The sequence below is a fragment of the Toxoplasma gondii genome, chromosome II (assembly GCF_000006565.2).
Source record: "Toxoplasma gondii ME49 chromosome II, whole genome shotgun sequence".
Classification (NCBI taxonomy): domain Eukaryota; phylum Apicomplexa; class Conoidasida; order Eucoccidiorida; family Sarcocystidae; genus Toxoplasma; species Toxoplasma gondii.
This window is the reverse complement of record NC_031469.1, coordinates 1,504,697-1,524,762: the sequence shown is the minus strand read 5'-3', so window position 1 is coordinate 1,524,762 and position 20,066 is coordinate 1,504,697. Positions and strand designations below refer to the sequence as shown.

General features: G+C 49.6%; 4 protein-coding genes across 4 annotated transcripts; 2 read left to right on the top strand and 2 right to left on the bottom strand.

Annotated features, from left to right (window-relative positions):
- Positions 1-284: 284 nt before the first annotated feature.
- On the bottom strand, positions 285-2,938 carry TGME49_297080 (pyridoxal kinase). Its single transcript, XM_018782301.1, has 2 exons — positions 1,204-2,938; positions 285-1,008 (listed from the first exon to the last, which is right to left on the bottom strand). Exons 1-2 carry the CDS (start codon positions 2,896-2,898, stop codon positions 853-855), a joined length of 1,851 nt encoding a protein of 616 aa, XP_018638343.1. The 5' UTR covers positions 2,899-2,938; the 3' UTR covers positions 285-852.
- A 2,209-nt stretch (positions 2,939-5,147) lies between these two features.
- Positions 5,148-8,988, top strand: TGME49_297070 (hypothetical protein). The gene is made up of 2 exons (XM_002371096.2): positions 5,148-7,324; positions 7,629-8,988. Exons 1-2 carry the CDS (start codon positions 6,262-6,264, stop codon positions 8,123-8,125), a joined length of 1,560 nt encoding a protein of 519 aa, XP_002371137.1. The 5' UTR covers positions 5,148-6,261; the 3' UTR covers positions 8,126-8,988.
- A 616-nt stretch (positions 8,989-9,604) lies between these two features.
- Positions 9,605-10,229, bottom strand: TGME49_297065 (hypothetical protein; the record flags this gene model as incomplete). The annotated part of the gene is made up of 2 exons (XM_018782300.1): positions 10,081-10,229; positions 9,605-9,775 (listed from the first exon to the last, which is right to left on the bottom strand). Exons 1-2 carry the CDS (start codon positions 10,177-10,179, stop codon positions 9,605-9,607), a joined length of 270 nt encoding a protein of 89 aa, XP_018638342.1. The 5' UTR covers positions 10,180-10,229.
- Positions 10,230-10,247: 18 nt separating this feature from the next.
- On the top strand, positions 10,248-14,332 carry PGMII (phosphoglycerate mutase PGMII; the record flags this gene model as incomplete). The annotated part of the gene is made up of 8 exons (XM_002371095.2): positions 10,248-10,548; positions 10,958-11,039; positions 11,441-11,509; positions 12,102-12,173; positions 12,389-12,526; positions 13,204-13,289; positions 13,485-13,550; positions 13,924-14,332. The coding sequence occupies 8 exons, from the start codon at positions 10,248-10,250 to the stop codon at positions 14,127-14,129; spliced, it is 1,020 nt and encodes a 339-aa protein (XP_002371136.2). The 3' UTR covers positions 14,130-14,332.
- Positions 14,333-20,066: the final 5,734 nt, after the last annotated feature.

Sequence of the window (20,066 nt, the reverse complement as noted above, 5' to 3'; positions counted from 1 at the left end):
CTGCATGTTATGTTATTGAGTGAAGCCACTACTATTTCACGCCCCACGCAACGTTATCACTGCGTCAAGAGCGATGAGGTCTTTCATCGCAGAGCCTATTCAGTCTGGTGGCACGAACGCCCTTACTATATCTTCAGGTGTGTACCCGTGGGCATCAGACTGCGCAAAGCGGTCTTCACCGTTTCCGTGTCACGAATAGCTGGAAAGCCCTAAACTAACAACCTCGAAAAAACGGTTCGGGAGAAGGAAGTTTGCTTGTTTAGGAGACTTCCGCAAAATGAAAGCGCCTCCATCTCAAAAGTTATGTTCAGAAAGACAGAAACTGTACGGAGATTGAACCTATAAGCGGCCTATCGTGAGAGTACTAGAACAGCGGTTCCCCGCAGTCCCCCCTAGAGAATGCTTCTCCCTTCAAGCGAAATTGACGAGTCGAAGCTGCGAACCCCCTGTGGCTGGTACACATCACGTGGCGTCGGCGGTCATAAAGAATCATGAATGATTAGCGAATTAATACAAGGTACAAAAGGCTTCGTCGGCGTTGAAATTGCGTTTCCTAGACGGTTTAAGAAGCCCGAAATAGACACATGTATCTCCCGTAGCGTCCCATAAACGCATTTATCGACATTCCTACTGTGTAATGAGTCAAAGAACAATTACCTTGACACAAGAACGTGGATCAGGACCATAGGAGACTGAAACAGAGCTCAAATCCCTTTGACTGTTCATTGGTTTGTTGTCACCTCCAGATGGGCGCGTTGGTTGTGTTGTGTGTTCGGAGTCAGTACATAAACGTGGAACGTGGTACAACAAAACGGCAATCGGCGGATATGTTGTACATCTTCTCTTCACAAGCTATTCTCTACCAGAAGGCAACATCCTTGTACATGACCGCTGAATCCGTACTGCTCGATGGAGAACAGGAGCGGCGTCCACTGCACCGCAGCTACCGATGACGTCGATGCATTCGCTGCAACGTCCGTGAAGCTTGAATGTGTGGCGGATCGCCGCCTGCAACGTAATACAAGAGAGCAGACAGCAAGTGATCAGAACCTGTATCATCTGTCCTGCGCGTTGTGGGTCTAGTCGTTATACGACGCAGTTTGCACGCCAAGGAAAGGCATTCGTCTATCAAGTAGAGCGGGGCCTTTTCACCACACAAGATATCCCTCCTCACCGACTTTGCTGAGTTTTCTCCGCTCTTACCTGCGTGCCGGACAGCGCGATCTCAATGGCTGTGCGGAGGCAGAAGCGGGATTTGTGGAAAGCCGCTAGAAAAAGAGCAGCCCATGTGTCTCCGGTGCCGCAGAGAGGTGTCGCCAGTTTCGGGAAACGCACAACATAGACGACGTCTCCATCTTCTGACTCTGTCACAAGATCCTTCTGCAGTGTCTGCCGTTCATGTTCTCCAGGGTTTGAAGGAATCTGGGCCTTTTCCCTTAAGAGTGGCCCCTCGGATGAGCCTTTCAAAGGAGAGGCTTTCGATGAGTGTGAAAATCCTGTGGGTGTGGACACGTGCATGCTGCACCTTGACAAACGCGTTTTCAGGTCAGTCTGGTTATCATCCCGTTCCTCACCCGTTAAACTTTGTCCCTGAACATCACGGGCTGACGCAGAGCCGGCTGCAGCTGAAAGCGCGAGATGGTCGTTTTGCGGGTGGACAGAACATTTAAGTTCTCTTACGCCGGCTGGACTCCAACACGATGGCGTGCAACGAGGCGAGTTTCTGGCTTGGCGAGAAGCAATCAGATATAAATAAGAGGCCGAATCAGAAGACTCCTCGCGTTCTGCAACCCGCTGTGACGACCCCTGGGTTCCGTCGTTAATCGGCCCGCTGACTTCATCGGGAAGATCCACCGAAGTGATTATAACAATTTCGGGACCAAATGTGTGAAGCTGGTTGACTAGGAACACCGCATCTGATATCGTTCTAGGTGCACTCACAGGATGTACCCCCTCATGGCCATCAGAACTCGTGAACGGCTGCCAGCCAGCGCCTGCGCCTCCGGACGCCGGATCCCTTCTTTGTTCATGTGGTGGCTCGTCTTCGGAAGCCATTTCCTGCTGAGCGTATTTTTGTGAACCGGATAGATTCGACGCAGACTGTTCAGCGTAGGCAGCTAGCCACATTGCTTCCCAGGAGTTCGGAGTAATGATGTCTGCGAGTGGCAGCAGAAGGCGGGCGTACGCTGGAAGGCATTCTGGAGGCACATAGACATGACCACCGTCACCAAGCACGGGATCACATAGGTAGAGTGGACGGGTGCAGTTTTCCTTGGCGTAGATGTCATGAATCCTGTAAAGCCAGCGAGAAAATTCGGAAATGAGCGGACGGCTGCCAATGAAACCCGATGCAATGTAATTGTGTGGTCGTGTAGACCAACCTCGGAGTGAGCGCTTGCTGTTCTCTGTTGACTGCGGAGCGGTAGCATCGGAGTGCCTTGCCTTCTCGGCGGCGCTGCACACGTCAGTCTCGTGTTCTCGCTCGCACTTTGCAGCTCTGCCACTAGCTGCGTACTTCAAGCACAGAGCGCAATTTTCATTCTCGAGCATTCGATGCAGAGCAGATGGCGTAGGCGATACGCCTTCAAGAAGCGTGCGCAAGGCCAGCGGCGATAGAATTGTACCTTCGTGGACGTACATGTCTACGAATTGTGTGGTGTATATGCAGTTGACATGAAAGCCCTGGCGCTGCAGCGGAAAAGTAAATGCTGCGCCACCAACGCAGCTTCGGGCAACATGAGACTGCAAGGAAAGGACGGACGGGAGGGGTGTAGGTGACAGAAAAGCAGCGTTGTCTTTGCAACTGCACGTACACCTCCTGGCGACTGAAGAAGGTGAAGAACTGCGCGAGGCTCCATCCTCTGTCTGAGTTGCTTTTGAGCAGTCTAACTGGACCATGGCACTCGACAATTGTAGAATAACGTCCGCGAGAGATTACAACTGACAAAAATATGGCATTTGTTAATGTGGATGGGCAATCTTGTACAATGGGGTCGTGGCATCCTATTTCATTTGTTGCTTGTTCATCTACGTCGCATGCGGAACAGGGCATGCAACTGTGTGTCGTCACAGTCAGGATCAAGCGCACACCACAGGGCTGCTTCGTGTCAAGTTTGCGTCAAAAGAGAAAAGAGGACCCAAACATGTCTAGCAAGCTGCGCGCCTGTGTATTTAGAAAAAAAACTTACCTTGAATAGCTCTGTGTCGGTTCGCGACTCATACACTGAGTACTGATCGAGAGTCTTGCAGCACCATTGCTGCCACGTACAGGACCGCGCAAACAAGATCGCGATTGTTTTAGCGATTCCAAATTTGGTTGTTAGCTTGATTTGGTGGCAGTCAGATAAGACTAGCCCATTTCGAGTATGCCGTGTTTTTTCAACTGATTACCCTAGAACAGGCGCATGTGGCAAAATTGGCCTTTTTGTTGCATTCACCTCTATACTGAATGAATTACATGTACCTGTCGCGCTTCGGGATATTACAGGGGCGTTTGCCATTGTGAATCTACGAAACGACACAAACATCCTTGATATCGCGGTACTCGCTTTTACTTTCCCACGGCAAATAGTCAATGAATGGCCCGCGGAGTGTCGAGTAGTCAGTGAAAGTGAAGGTGTCCTTCGTTTACAGTCGTTTGCTAAAAGACAGCAACCGCTTCTATTGTGAAAATTCCGTTACACGGTCAGCTATGGCTTGTATATTGTTAATACCTACTTCTGTAATGACGATGTTAGAATCGTTTTGTACCATTTGGTCTTGCGCGCCGAGACCACACGCTATGTTTTTGTGTAGTGCCGGTAGACTTTGTGGTAGTTATTCAAGGTATCAACTCTTTATCCATTATTGGTCCAGATGGGGCACCGTACCCCTCATCAAGTGCTGATTTGATGGTTCTAAGAGTTGAGGCGATTGACGGTTTACTACACACGATCAGCGTTGACAGGGCAAATGGTGGATACCTGCTGTAGCGCATACCTGTTGTACACGGCGGCGAAATGTGTGACAAGAACATCATTGATTTTGGTTCATTCATGGCCTGGATTGCCTTCTCGGCGTGATAAAGCTGGATTCTACTTCTGTATACCTGTATCAAGGAATACTCGTTTGCTGCACATGTTTTTGCCTCAACCTGAAGCAGCGCATCTTGTCCCATAGAACAAATGAACAGAGGTGCTCAAACCAACTTGTCTTCTTCACAACATGGCATCGAGTGGCTGTTTTCCGCCTTTGGCATATACGGATGCTCAATGTGTAGCGCACTCAAGTGGATTAATAGGATTTCAAATGCTAACCCAAAAATTGCAACGCAGGGTCGACTCACAAGTTTTGACTCTGTTACATTGTCCATCGGATCCACTCAGATGGAGTTTTAGTAAACGGGAACTCGGCTGCAGATCACCGCTCTGCGATTTCCATATCAGTGAAAGATTTCCCGACCTACATCTGAAACATGGTGAAATATGAAGCAGGAGACATCGGCAACAGCGGGAACACAATCCAGTTTAAGCTAAAGACTTGGCTGTGGCTGTGCTTAGAAAGTTGTGAGCCGTGGGGAAAGGGAAGGCAAATAGGGAATAGGCATTATCCTGGCACTCCCTCAAGGCTGATAAATCTCTGGATGGTTAGTGAAAGGTTGCCAGGACGCCTAGTCACTTGGTCTTTGTGGAGACGGGCCGCCACAGTCAACGGTGACATGGATGGCATTCCCAGCACTTGGCCTGCTTTGTTCCCCAGAACTGACAATTGCCAATTCGGTAACGACTCACGTACCACAGTCCATAATAGTGATATGTTCGAACGGCAAGAGGCGACCTGCTATTGTAAGACAGGTAGAGCAAGCGGACCCACACGATTCTACATCCTCCAAAGTTGGTCATTAGGGTACAGTTCGATCTGCAGTTCGCAGGTGTTCGCGTCCTCATCACTTAATAGCGAAATCTTGTGTCTCGATGCAGGCTGACACCCGCAACCAGTTTTGCAGTCCACAGAAGTGCCACTTCGCTTGTCCTCAGAGTGATGAAGTGTTGTGAAGCTTTTTTTTCACCGACGGAAAATAGCTAGCTGCAGCGTAAACCCAACAAATACTCTTGCGGCCTGCTTGACTGGCAGCTGCATCCTCTACCTTTTTTATTGTGCGATAGTCCCTTCCGTTTCAAGCTGGCTGTATACGGTGTCTGCTTTTTATGAATGGTGGAGACGCACCCTGATTTTCAGCGCCACGAGACATTCACACAGCAGCCGCGGCACTAGCTAAAGGACACTGTTAGGGTGTTTCAGGTGGCAAAACATGTTCTACAAGGGCGCCATCAAGTCTGAAATGCATAGTCGGTCCCATATCGGTGGCAGTCTTACCGGTGTTTCATTCAGATATATCGACAGCATAACTGGTTCCCTAGCGGGATATTTCGGCTGTCCTAATCGGTGGTATTGGAACCACTCTGCGGTGGCAGCCGCCATGGTTGTGGCTATCTTGGTAGGTAGTGTCTCATTTGGTCCCTCGTTTATCTGCGAAAACGGCGTCCCGTGCCGGCAACCCTCCTCAAGAGCCTGTAGTTACTTTTGGCGCCGAGGACGGCGAAAACGTGTAGTTTTTTGAGCTTTCGGAATCTTTCTAGTCATCTGGTCGTTTGCGGCCACGTGGTTGCTGTCACGCTAGGGCGTGTCTTGTCCACCAGCGGTTGACGCCAAACGCAAGGAAGACGCCCTCGCGCAATGAGCTGCGAATCTTTGTCTTTTAATCCCGGAGGCACACGGGATCTTGCTGAGTTTTCTTAGGCGTCTTTTTCAGCTCCCCTCTTCTTGGCAGCGTGCACGGTAAATTTCGGAGAAAGCCCGTGTGATGGTTTCTGATGTTGGTGCTCGCTGCCACGATTTTCTCCTCTGCGATGATGAGGGGCCTTGTCTCGAAGGCGTAGCGAGCGCTAGAAATTAGCCAACGCGCGTAACAGACGTCGTGGAGCTCACGCGTTGTCTTTCAACGCAAAAACAGTGAACCGGCGTTTCTTTTCTTGACCTCTGTCTCTCTGCATTTCCTCCGGCTTGCGACGCAACGGGATTCCCAAAAGATCGGCTGCAGGCAGAGTGGCTAGCAGTCGAATTTCGTCGCCGAAACTGGGGACGGGACTGGACGCAACGCGCCGGTCTGATGCTTCAGGAGTGTGTGTCAATTGTCCACTGTCGCTCTCGGACTTGTGAATCTTGATGTCCGATTTCTCTCGCTCCACAAACTAACGTAAACCGTAACTTTGTCGGAAAGCGATGACAGACTGTCCTTTCGCGGCGATCCGGGGATCGAGTGGGCGGATCTCCCGGTCGCATGTCGCTTTTTTGGTCATCCTGGCTGTCTCAGTCACGTCGAATCCAACGCTAGCCTTTCATCGAGGGTCTCTGCAAGGGACAGCAACTCGTGACGACCTCCCGACACAAGCGCAATATCTGAGTGCCATCGGTGCTCACGAGACGCTGGTCCGTGCCCAACGTAGGGCTGCGTTCCAGAAAACTCCCGGAAAGAATAGCGGCCGCCCCCATTCCTTGCTTCAGGATGTGGCTGAGGAGCGAGAAAACTCCAGTACGGCGGTTGGCTCCATCCCTCACTTCTCCGCGTTGCCAGAGTCGGAATGGGACTACAAGCAACATGGCAAGGATTGGGGCGGCATGTGCGCTACAGGCATGCAGCAGTCGCCAGTCGATTTACACATTGAGGGGCTACAGGAGCCGGAGTACCGTAATCTGACAAATGTTTATATGAACGCGTTCGCCGGGACGCAACCATCTCGAACGCTTAAGCCTTGGAAGCGCGGGGATTTCTTCTACACCTACCCTCACCAGTTCACGAAAGTCGAAGTGTACAAGACGTCGAAGGTGTTTCAGGTCCGCGTTCCAGAGGACCAAATGACGCCTCTCGGAGCACTATTTAGCACAGACACGACGGAGATGTACACTGCTCAACACATCTTCTTTCACTCCCCCTCTGAACACACCTTTCAAGGCGAGGCGAATCGGCGTGAAATTGAAATGCAGATTTGGCACTATTCGAACGACTTGCTGTCGTACGAATCGTCCACAAGCTTGAACCATACGTCTCTCCCTTTCCTCGCGCTCTTCGCTCAAAGCTCTCTCAACCTTCCCGACGTCGAGGAGGCTCTGAAGCGAGACCACTCCTCTGGCTCCGACCCTAGTCTTCCTTCATCCCACTGGCGTGTAATCTCCTTGACATTCATGAGCGAAGAGCTTGATCAGACGAGTCTGGCAGAACTCAAGAGCCTCCCGTCCGAGAGGATGCTCAGCACTCTTCTTAGCGCCGAAAGGATCAGCAGCCAAGGTGCGACTATCGTGACATGCTCAACAGCTGCTTAGATGCTGCGAGACCGAGATTCACAAACAACTACACAGTGGCGTTTGTTATTCATTCAAGTCATTCTCGATGCAAGGGGTTGTCTGTGGGAAATCCAACGAATTTGAATCACGTGTTGTTTCACACTCTTGGACTTTACCACACTGGTGGGCCTGTGTAGAGCGGCGACAGCTGCAGTTTATTGAGTCACCTGACTGAACAGCGGTCCGTAATATCATTGGGGCCTGCATGTGATAGAATGTTTGTATGCATGTTTGTTTCGTGATTGCAGCGGGTCAATCCGAGAAGGTAGAACTGGCGCATCCGCTAAATTTGCAGTCGGTAATGATGATGCTTCAGCTGACCAACACGGAGTTCTTTGCCTACGACGGAAGCACAACCATGCCTGATTGCAAGGAGAATGTACGCTGGTACGTAGCTCGTCAACCACTCCCCGTCGCAACCGAAACAATGCTGCGGTTCTACAAGATGTTGAATCCTCATCAACTGAGGAGTCGGGACGAGAACGACGGGAACTTCCGGATGCTGCAGAATGTGGAAGACAACATGCGCAACGAAGGGAACGTTTTCTTGGTGCAGGGATTCCCCCTCCAAGTTCTTATTGCCAACAGTCTTGGCTTTGATACCATGGCGAAAATGTCAAAGGAAGGCGCACAAATGTTCCAAGGCTGGTTCAGCGCTGCGGGCGAACATACCTTCGGCCATAGTGGAAGTGCGCTTGCCTTCGCCACTGCTGCCCTCGTTTTCTTGAATACTGTTGGCATATAAGTCGGGAGCTGGTGGTGCAGCTTCACAGATTTCTTCAGTGTAAGGAAGAACATCTTCCAGCTTCCACCCACGTCCGAACGGGCTGTTGGGCCGTGTTCTACCGGCTACTGCCACGGGGTTTTCGTTTTGGTGGTTGCTGTTAGGTTGGTGCGAACGTTAATTTTTTTTTGCTAAAGTGGTTCTCACAAACGATACCGGCCTTGTTTGTCTCGCCGTTCGAGATGGTCAAAGCATCGGATCGTCACGAGGTCGAGAGAAGCGATATCAACTACGTGGACCCATTCACAGTGTGTCTACTGGCGGGGAACAACATCAGCTCGCATAAAGGGTCAACGAGAGCTCTCGCCGGTGTCCATTCCAGATATTGGCCAATTGAAGCTTGCCCGTGACGTGATACCGTGACATGCAAGGACCGCTATCATATTGTTGTCGAGATGTTTGTGTGCCTCGTTTCAATCTGTGGACAGGAATCAGGTATCTTGTGCTCCTTGAGCTGCTATTCCAGTGTGAGACGTGTCAAACTGCCGTTTCAGTCGCACAGCAAAAGGGAACCAGTCGTCAGGCATGACAGATTAACCCCAGCGCTCGTGTATATTTGGCTGGCGTCCGTTCGGTGTTAGCATTATCCTGTCCCAGAGATTCGCTGAACGGCTCCCGTGCGTGCCGAATGTCCCAAAGGCTTCATCGAGTGGCGTTCACAACAGTCGTTTCCAAACGGCGGCTAGAATGGAAACTCGAACCGTTTCATATTGGACTTAATCGTTTATTGAGAGACTGCCAGTTGTACGTGTTCTTTGCGCAGGCATTTGCCTCTACTGCCGCTCCATTCACTGTCCATAAACGAAAACGCTAGACATACCTGCACGAAAACCAAGCTACTTGCGGAGAACCGGCAGTGGTGATCTCGCTTAAAGAGGAGCATTCCTGTACGCAGACTCTGCAGTATGGTTAGTCTAGGCAGGTAACGGTTTTTACAGGCCAAGTATGGTCATGGGCACCTGTTAATTACGATCGCCCCTGCCAGTGTACAGCCACGGAAGACTAATTTCGAGTAGATGCTACTGCACATCGCATCACTGATCAGAAAGCATCAGCAATTTGCTTTCGATACCAGACTACCTGGTACCAGTATGCTCTGTGCAATTCGCGATCCAGTAATGTATGACTCAAATACAACAGAAAGATACTATAGGTATCTAATATGACTCGAAGTATGTTATAGTCTTTTTGGTGATAACACAGTTCCTTGGGTATTCAGTCTAGTACTCTGCCTTTGGTCATTAAAACCAACCAGGAGGTCTTCGCCCCAAAACACGAGAGTGTAGTGCAGAATGTTTAAAGTCGCTTAGCGACAGCGTCAGGATTGAAACAGTAAGCTCATCAGATAGAGGTCTGCCACCGAACATTATATCATTCAGGAGAGACATCCTCTTGTCGCGTTTGAGTTCCTCTGAATAGTAATCAACAGTGGCAAGCCGTTCAATGTGAGCTTGTAGAATTCACCTGCAACCTACAGGGGGCGACGAACTCATTCGCCTCATGCGCATCTCCACCGCGCTCTGTTGTAGCCAATTCCCGTAAGGCATCTTGACCAAGAGTCTGTCCGTGAATGGGTGGCGTACGAGCGGAAGTCTCCACGTGCCGGTTTCTCTATACCACTGCCTACATCGAACCATCATCGAGCGTTGTCTATTCAGAAGCATTAGTGTGTTTTCGCGTGAAGATGCAGTTTCATTCTGTACATGGGAGTGTGGCTCCTGTCTACAGGGAGGTACGGATCTCGTGTGCCTCTACGAGGTCATCTACCCTTGGTTATCTTTCTCATCCGCAAAAGAATGCCTCGTTTTTCTGTCCCGAAAGACAGAACCTGTCACATATGCCCTGGAGACGCAGATTTCTCTCTGTGTGCTACTCCAACTGGAAATAGTATCGCGGACGCGCATTGAACCCCTTACGAATTCTCGTCCGCCGAAGCCCAGCGTTTTGGTATCGTGCTTCTTCATCAAAATCGAAGTCCTCCCTTCATTGCAACGAAGATGTCTGTATGGCATCATGTTAAAACTCTGACGGACAGTCCTTTCCTCCAGTGAGACCCTCAGGCATCCTTCTTCCTACGAGGAAAATGGGGTGGCCATCTTCTTGCGACCCTACACGCCGGACATGCTGTGAAAGAAGCAGGCAATGTGCTGGAGTTTGTTCCGGGCACACACTACCCCCGCACACCCCCAAACAGGGGAGAACCCGGCACCGGCATTTGTGTGGCGCATCCTGTCATCTCTCCCCAGTTCTGACGTCGCCTTTTTTGTCTTCAGATCTTTCTTTTTCTCACGGCAACGTACATTACATGTTTCCTGCTTCAACTTTTCGTCGTTTTTTCGGCAATATGGCAAAAGCAAAGTACACTCTTGTCCTCATCCGCCACGGTACGCGCCACACTATTTGCACAAGAGTGGTAGTTGCGGTGCTTCTCTGTAGACGAGCGGCCGTCTGCGTCGTCCCCTTGATTTCCACTGGAAGAACGCTGTTTTTCTCTTCCAATAGTGACACGCTACCATTACAGTGTCAAAAAAAGTTTATTTCTCCGTGGAAGATGTCGACTTCACCCGTTATGTGCCTCTCGAGTTCGAGCTGTGGCAGCACCAAAATGGCAACCCCGTGGCTCAGGGAACTGTCGACGATACGGGACTGCAGTGTCTGCCACGGGAAAGACAGTTAATGGGGAGCGCGGTAGGAAGCACGAGGGACTCTGCTATTGTTCACCGGCAGCTTACTCATTCTGGAGCGAAGTTGTACGTGAGAATGCAAGCATTTGTGTGTGTTCTCCCTTTCCAGGCGAATCGACGTGGAACAAGGAGAACAGGTTCACCGGCTGGACCGATGTGCCGTTGTCCCCTGTCGGCGAGCAAGAGGCCGTGTAAGTCTCTTGGATTAGTTTGTCTGGTGACAGGTAGCTGGTGCAGCTACGATAGCGGGGTAGGTAGAAGGAGAAGCAAACCAACCGGACCTCGTGAATCGGCGAACGCAAACTTCTCCCCGTATGTTCCTAGGCGGCGTGCAAGAGGATGTAATCCTCCTCTTTTATATCTTCTGTCCCCCTAGTATATCGCAACTGGAGTTGCGTGTAGTTGCCTTTTTTCCGCTCCTCTTTTCCACAAGAATAACACTGGTAACTGAAGTACGGATCTGTGTTTTCTATGGGTGCCGTTTGATATCTCTGTGACCTGTGTTCGCGGGTGTTTTGTTGCCGTGTTCCTCTTCACCGCAAAATTTCCCACGTTCACGATTGCTGTTGATCTGGGTTTTCTTCTGTAACAGGGAAGCTGCAAAGGCTCTCAAGGAAAAGGGTTTCGAGTTTGACGTCGCCTACACTTCCGTGCTTCAGAGGTAAGGCAGAGGAACGGCTGACGCGGCATTGCCATGTGTCGTAGCGGACGCCCCGTGTTTTCACAGCCGGTGTATGTAAGCAGATCACGGAAATTCACCGGTATAGGTGTTCTTTCCTTTGCCGGAAGATGTCGGCTTTTGCTCAAGTGAATGCGAGGGGTGCTTGTGGTTGCAGTTCCGTACTACCCTCTGGTAGCCCAAAATTTTACTACTTTGTCGCGCCGACGAGGGACCCAGTTTTTTGTGGAAGGATTCTGTCGAAGGGGAACTTGAGAGAGTTTGTGCCGTTGCGTTTTTCACGCGTGGGCAGGTTTCTCAGTGGACTCTCAGATCGTCTTTCCAAGACCAGATCCAATATGTTCGCACACTTACGTTGTGCAGGTATATATACACCAGTTTGCGATGCATGGTGACCCTAGAGGAATGTTTTGTCATATCAAAAGCGTCTTGTAAGAAAAAACAAAGGCATTCAAATTTTAGTCCATTTTGTTTACAATACACGGCCTCATTTCGCTGAGCCGCCTTTTGGAAATCCGCCTCCTGTCGGAAAATAGCCATGCGTGCCTTTTTTCTTGCTGGTGTGGGTGTGCAGAGCCGTCGTCACCTGCTGGACCGTCCTGAAAGGGACTGATATGTGCCACATCCCTGTGAAGAGCTCATGGAGGTAAGCTGTGCGTCTACCTCTCTAAACGACTGTCTGTCTCGCCAGAGTACTCACTTTCTCAACGAGACAGGCGGCATTTAGCACCGGTGCAAACAAGGTTTTATGCATAACCAGACAAATGGATGCACAGAGTCACACACACGCGGGTGCAGATAACGTTCATTTCCAAGGATTCCATGTTTTTGAACTATGTTCCTTTGTGGTGCAATTTACAGACTGAACGAGCGTCACTACGGCGCCCTCCAGGGCCTCAACAAGGCTGAGACCGCAGCCAAGCACGGAGATGAGCAAGTCAAGATTTGGCGTCGCTCCTATGACATCCCTCCCCCCCCTCTGGAGAAGTCTGACAAGAGGTAAGGTAACCGGAAATTGCTTCCATGTAACAAGTTTGGGCATGTAGCGAACTTTCGTCTCTAGTGCGTCAACTGTCTCCAGACGTTCTTATCCCAGCTCACGTATTACATCTGACGGGGAAATACCGTTCCTAACCGATTGTTTTCCAGTAAGGGAGTAATGAGTCAACACGCAGGTGCTGATACAATCCGAGGATTAGAACTCCGAATATTATCTGACCTGTTATCCCTCGCGTACCTTACGGCCGCGTCAAGCGTGGAAATTTCTCAATAGTTGCATTCATGTTGATTCCGTATGTTGTAGCTCGTGCCACACTTTGCTTGACACAGTTTTAGACAACCCAAACGGATGTGCGGTCCTCTACGTTGTTGAGCATGCCATGACAGATCCTCTCTCTTGTAACTGGTCGTGTCCCTTTATACTTCCTGCCGGTATCGATCCCTATTGCATTTGTGTAGTGAGGGATTTTCCGTTTCCTTGGTTCTGTGCCGCTTGGCGACCGATCTGTGCGTCTTTTGGTCGTGTCGACACACCTCTTCATCTTACTAGGCTACGAGTGTTTTCTGCCTCGGTTTACTCGGCGCGGGGCGAGTGGGGCGACTTTGTTAATCCGTGTTGATAATTCGTGCTGTTGGTGCATTTATGAGTAACAAGTTTGTCGTGCGCTCTTATGCAGATGGCCTGGCAATGACGCCGTCTACAAGATGGTCCCCAATGAGGCCTTGCCCCTGACAGAGTGTCTCAAGGACACCGTCGAGCGAGGTAAACAATGTGTACCTGTTCAGTTCTCTCGGGCGTGTTCTTGCGGTATTGGCTTCCGCTTTAAGGTAGCAAGCTACAGCTCATGTTGCCGGTGCATTCAGATTTCCGTTACGTGTCACTGCCTCGTCTCAGCCCCAGCTTATACAACAGGACTCGAGATGTTTCTTCGTATTTATCTTGCTCTCTGTACTGCAGTCCTGCCGTTCTGGTTCGACCACATCGCCCCGTCCATCATGGAAGGCAAGAGGGTTCTTGTTGCTGGTAAGGCTCATTCCGAGTCTGCATTCTTTCCGCTTCCTGCAAGGCACTAGGCTAGAAATGATACATATCCGAATTAGGTAACAATGTCTGTCTTCTTTATGATAGGGTAACGGAAGTCTGCCAGATGGAGCAGCCCGTTAGAAGCGGAGGCAGAAAACTTTCGTTTAGCATCTGTGGAAGTCATTTTCCGAGCGTTGTTTGCTCTACTAGTTTCCGCCTTCAGTTGCCGCTTAGTTGCCTTCATTACGTCGGAATATCTACGTAAATGTCTTGTGCTTTCGCACTTCAGAACTGCCTGACCCCTGGCCCATTGCTCTGATTTGTGTTTTGTAATGGTCCGCTTTTTCTGTCGCTGTCTTTTTTTACTTTGTAGCCCACGGTAACTCTCTTCGGGGTCTCGTTAAGCACCTCGATAAGATGAGCGATGAAGCTGTTCTCGAGCTGAACATCCCCACAGGCGTACCGCTTGTTTACGAACTCGATGAAGACCTGCAGCCAGTGAGACACTACTATCTCCTGGACGAGGCGGAATTGAAGGCAAAGATGGAGGCTGTCGCCAACCAAGGAAAGGCCAAGTAAACAGCCCCGTCATAAGAAAGCCGCATGCACATTCTCACACATCGATCAGGTTTGGGGCTAGTCACGTGACTGAAACGCGAGTGGTGCCCATCTGTTGTGGTATTCGTAATTCGTTCGGGCGTGCGGCCTAGTCGGGTACTTAAGAAACCCGCTTTGCCCGACAATAACACAAACCCCTTCACCGTAAAAGTTTTGTCAGGTTATTCCGTCGGTGGATCTACTGACAGTCACTTCTGGCGCTTTATTACGCTGGATGTGGTGGTGACTTCCCACAGAGGCTCTACACAATTCTTCAGAGCGTCATTCCTGGCACTCGAAACTTTAGGTCGACGTTGGGAACACCAGGGCATTTTCAGAATAGGCTTTCATAGAGGAACATGCTTTTTAGGGAACAGAAACAGGGCTACAACGTTGACTGGAACGCCTTGGGATAAGTGAAACGTAACCCAGTTCTGTCAGCACGAGGCTAGTGGGGCGGTTCTGACGCTATGCGACCATCAGACACCGCCCCACGTGATCGCGTGCAGTTGTAGTCTTGCCTTCCCTCAGTCGCAGACATGACCCTCAGGATGCACTATATTTACCGATACACTATGTATGTGGGAGTAGTCTGCCTCAATCTTCTCTGCCGGCTTAGATGTTGCACATTCGTTTCTTCATTTCATGTCACTGCCAGTAACAGTCGAAAAGAAAAGCTGCGGAAATAGTCATGGTTTGATTTATAAACTGCCCAATTTCGACCAGAGAGCCTGGCTGAATTTCGTACCCCCGAGGAAGGGCTGTCTAGGGAGGATCTGTTTATATTGTTACTGCGTTCGCGGCTGCCCATCAGCGATGCCACAGAAGTATGGAACACGCGCCTGTATTACTTGCACACCAGGTTGTGTGGTGTGTTGGCGTAGCAGTACACACGGGGCAACACCTGCTGATACAAATCAAGGTGATCAGGATAAGAAGCTTAAATACTGCATTGTACTTGGTGGAAAATGACGGTTTTCCTGTTGCAGTATGCATACTCGGTCTGTGAGCACTTCCACGGTAGTCCTCGTTGGTTACCATAAGTGAGGCCCCGTAGAGTTCCTTGACACTAAGAAACAATGCCGTAACATGTTAGGCGTCAACACGTAGACTCTAATGGACAGCTTTTGAGAGGCAAGCGTAAATTGCTGATATCGCTCCGCAGCCGCCAATAGTTGCTGCAATCGTGTAGTATACAATGGAATCCCAGGAGACAGATTTTCCAGACTGGCATCGTGTCACTCCTCTGCGTCGTGACGATTGTCGAATCTCTGATGTGTATCGATAGACTTAACCGTGGTACCAGCTTTCGCTCGAAAATCAGTACCTTACCAGACCATGCGTACGATGGTGGGGGGCAAATCCGGTTCGTCGTGCTGCGTTCATGCACGTGGAAGGCATCCGCTGCGCATTTCTTCTACAACTGCGCCGCTTAGTCTAGGAGCCAGCTTTAAAGGCAAATGCTTGAAGCTTGAAGGTTCAGATAAATAATTTCGTGATGTTCGCATCTGGATATCCAAGAAACACACCCTTGCTTGTATACACAGCTGCTTGGATTGTCATGTTGTGTTGCCTATCGGACTTGCGTTGACATCGGTATCCTGTAGGGCACTAGTTTGAACACAGATGCTGCCCACGTCCCTTCTTAATGGTATTAGCAGCAATTCTAGCCAGTACTGGTATGATGATAAGTGGTAACTAGGATCGTTGTTCATAACCCTGATCTAAGTTGTGTCATGCCACCACTGTAGATCTCACAAGTATCAATGAGGCTGCTCCAAAATTGTGAGCTTGTATTGAGATTACCTTTGTGGTCTTAGTATAGTCGTCCCGTGTTTACCGATTCGTGTTGTGGCTTTATAGCTTGGTAGTTCTGTGTGTGTCCGATGCTTGGGATGTGCAGCGAAGAAACTGTGGGCAGCAACAAACCGGAAAAAGCGGTTAAGAACAGATCCAGAATTGCAGAAAAGCTGCATCTCCACTCTCGCAAGAAGTGAATATCTGAATTGCTGTCCTGCGCCAGACGGAAGATACCCCGTTTGCATCTTCTCCGCGTTCATATGCTTAATTGCCCTTATCCAGGTCAACAGTATAATGGGTATGGTAACGCTGAGAAGGTTCGCTCAGTGCAACGAGATAAGGACACGGGTGTCAACTAAACTCCCTTTAGTCCAGTGTTGTTAAGGTTTACGTTCTCACATGACTCATCAAGTAGAAACACAAAACTGCATTTCCCTGCAATTCCCTCAATGGCATCGACGCTCCTTTTGTTGTCGTGAAAAGAGACGGGTTCTGAGGAACATGGCGGTAATCCGCGGAGATTATTTCTGAAAAGGTCTGTCACACAAGGCTGCTTAGTGTTCTAAGTGAGTGGTAACTTGTGAAAGGAAACCAGTACCACAATGTTGCTATTCGCCGTCGGGAGCTCCTCCTTTTGAGACTGATCGTGTGATCGAACGCCAGAGTGGCTACGTCCTAGATGTGCACAATCCGTCGTCGCTCCTTTTCTTTTTCACAAGCCGGCCACAGTTTTTGTTCTGGCCTGCAATTTGGTGCAGTGCCAGCAAAAGGAAGCACCTGGAGGGCGGGATAATAACCCCTTCAGTCTTAGTTGCTAGATGGAATGAGCTCCCAACGAAAATGTCGCCACACATGCATAAGCCAGTACCAAGATCTGAATCGTGATTTTCTGGGTGAGTCTGGTAATTTCCTGGAAAACTGGAACCAGTGGGGTATTTCTGCTTGTCTGACTCCCGAACCCCCTACAGCATAGGTTCGTCCGTCCGCGGAGAGTCCCGTCTCCTCGAAATACACAATCTCAATTGCTACCGCGACAAAAGTGAACCCGCAAACTGACGTAGGTCAGCCGCTACACAGAATTGTCGGGCCCACCGGCAGCATCATCCATCGTACCTACATGCCAGCGGCGTTCTTTCTTATGTCTGCAACAGATGTATTGAAATCAGTAGAAGCCAATCAGAGAAAGCCGTAGACTACCTCACTGATAAAGATAGACACGTATAGAAGGACGGTGACTTATACAAGGTTATAACTTCCTATGGCTTTCTTTTGCTTTCTTTCGGAAGGTATGAACAAAAACTCTCATCGAGTTGTCGTCCCTGAAAGCAGGACAGGCACAACATTAACGTGTCTATTGGAATGTGAAGAAAGGTTTAGGCAAAGTAGTTTCTGTTGAGTGTATTCGCTGCTGGCGTGCACGTGCCCAGCTATTTGCTAAGTCTCAATGCGATGACCCTAAAAAGCTATTCTGTACGCGGCAGCTGCCATGCATAACGGCGTTCATCGACGCCTTTGATGAGGCGAGAAGTTCATTCAAAAAACGTTGTGTTTAAAACTACTCTGGTGTACTAAGATCGTAGCTGTGAACCAGTTGAAAAGAAAAATAGTAGTAACATGACTACTCTGTGGACGAAAGCCCCCCAAAACGTTCATAAGGGAGGGAGTTATATCACTGAACGTTGACGGTCTTTAACCACACTCACAATGTTGTTGGAAGACGAAGATGAGACTTATTGTGGTTTTCTTGAGGTGTCAAACGGGTCGTGAGAAGGACCTCTAGCTCCGCGAAACCGTGTTACCGAAGGAATGTTGTGGCGCGACGTCACATGAAAATGAGTCACGTTTCCCCTCACGCGTAGTGTCGCCGAACAAGTAACGTCTGATGACAAGCAACCGCATTTCCTGGGTACAGTCACCTTTGCGTGTCTCTTACCGAAGTGCTTGAAGTAGTCCTCAGTCAGCCCTCCAGCGTATGTGACATTATAAAGATTAATCATTTGCTTCGTATGAGCCGCTGAAAGGGCCAGGTTGACTTTCTGAGTGTGTTCCTGCAATTGTCTGCGTGACTGATCTTGCCCTGTGAAACCGCACCGCCCAGTCATGTCCGTTTCCACAGACTACAGCCACGAGTTAACAGATAGGACAATGTGAGAAAACTGTTTGACGCGAGTGGACAAAAAGGGCTATTATAAAATCCGTACCCGAATACCACAGGAGTGAAGACATTTCATCAACTGTCTCTTCGCAATTGTCGATTCGTGAAAAACATAATAGCGTCACAGACTACTGGAGAGGCGTCGCCCTAAAAACAAATGTGTCTAGCAACTAATGATGTGGAACAATAGAGAAACCAAGAAAAAGGCATGTTTGAGTGTTATATTCATTCATGCCAGTTTTGCACCAGAGTGGTCTCATGCATGGAAGAACAGGCATGACAGATGTGCGCAAACAAGTCAGTTCGCCTAGATAGGTGAAGTGTTTTGGCGCAAGCAAGTAGTACGCGAGCCAGTAAATCCAGCGCAAGTCGTTCGTTTAGGCGAGCGCCAGCGCTCTCTTCTGAACTTACGTCGCTGTAGAGCAACAGCAACCTTCCTTGTTACCTCACTCTGCCTAAAACCCACAAAAGAGTTAATAGGTAAGCATCCCTCGAATGTAAATGATTTGTGGACAACTAAATTACTTGTGTAAAAAACACGACACGAAGAACTGTGAGAGATAAAAGGATATCTCACCTCCATGTCACGTTTACAAACGGGAAAGACGAGTTCGGGGCTTGTAATTTCTTGGTAGTGTGATCACAGCACCGGTTTACGATGTTTGTTCCCGTTACGTCTAACGGTGCCTGCGTCAGTCACTGCATGCTTCGACTGACGCATGCCGACATTATGAATCTGCACATTTGAACCTTGAACACAATCTCATGCATCGAGCTGTTCTCGTGAGGCTTGCTCCTGACATGTTTACGTTGCAGGACCATTCGCGGGAGTCAACAACGGATTCACGGCACATGGGGAACAGTTATATCCGCTGCTTCTAGTGGTGTTCGCGCCAGTCCACTGGTGAGCGTACCTAGTGGCTGTCGTCCACTACAACCAGCGTCCTTTGTCGATGATACAACATTAATCTAGCTGTCGCCAGGACCAGCACCGCATTATCGGAATCGCTGTATGCGTACAAAGTTCTTCAGGAACTAAAGCGAGAGCGACTGTCTGGGCCCCGCATGTGCCTATTGTGCGTGTGCTTTCATGTATAACTATATATACAAAGGGAACATTCAAGACAGCAGCCACGCGTCAAAATTCTGAGTGCAGAAACTGCCGCCAGCCTCCCCTCCTTTCATTTTCTGAAGTGCCTTTAAGTCTGTATAGTCGACCACGATAGCGCGAACCTCTTGAAGGTCCCGACCGTGTGTACTTTGCACTCTTCAGATTCTCGAAAAAAATGTTGGAAACGGATACGAACAAATTACCTGTCCCATTCCTGTTGTGCTTGTCTTTCGATTTCCCTCCGCTTCTCGCATTTCCTCCATTCTTCTACATTACTGTTGAGAATATTCTGCTTCACTGCGGGGTCCAGACCCTTAAATCCGTCACGATTCCTGCCAAGCGCTGCACGACAGCGTACAAAATCCCCGAACCACACATTTTACAAGAGTGGGCGTAACACCCACGACACGGGACTATAGGCGGGAGCGAATCCAAGTGCAAACGGTTGTCACACCACAATGTTGGAGCCCCTAGTGTTCAGTGGTAGTTCTGTGACAGCTAGCCCTCGTAGGACACTACTGGCTACTTCCTTATGGTGAAGGGCTCGTTATGACAATCCACGTTGAATTCCGTTCAGCCTCCTTTCCCATCGTCGAGGCATTGTTTGACACTGGTTGCCAAAACGGATGGGGCATGAAAAGCCGTGCTTGAGCTCTACCTCCAGTTCTCATTAACGAGCTCATATGGGTGTAGGAGGGATCGTCTGTAATATAGTTCATTTTGCCTTCCGCCAGTATGGGGCACTGCATGACAGAACAAGACCGTAACTTCATGTTTCACGGTCACCATTTCGCAATTAGGCACGTCTATGTCGACTCCATTCCCTCCTCAGACGCTGCGCCTTTAGATCCAG

Coding starts and splice junctions, on each gene's coding strand:
- TGME49_297070 (XM_002371096.2), top strand. CDS start 6,262: ATGACAGACTGTCCTTTCGCGGCGATCCGGGGATCGAGTGGGCGGATC. Junction 7,325..7,628: donor CGAAAGGATCAGCAGCCAAG/GTGCGACTATCG, acceptor TCGTGATTGCAG/CGGGTCAATCCGAGAAGGTA.
- TGME49_297080 (XM_018782301.1), bottom strand. CDS start 2,898: ATGGTCCAGTTAGACTGCTCAAAAGCAACTCAGACAGAGGATGGAGCC. Junction 1,009..1,203: donor TCGCGCTGTCCGGCACGCAG/GTAAGAGCGGAG, acceptor ATTACGTTGCAG/GCGGCGATCCGCCACACATT.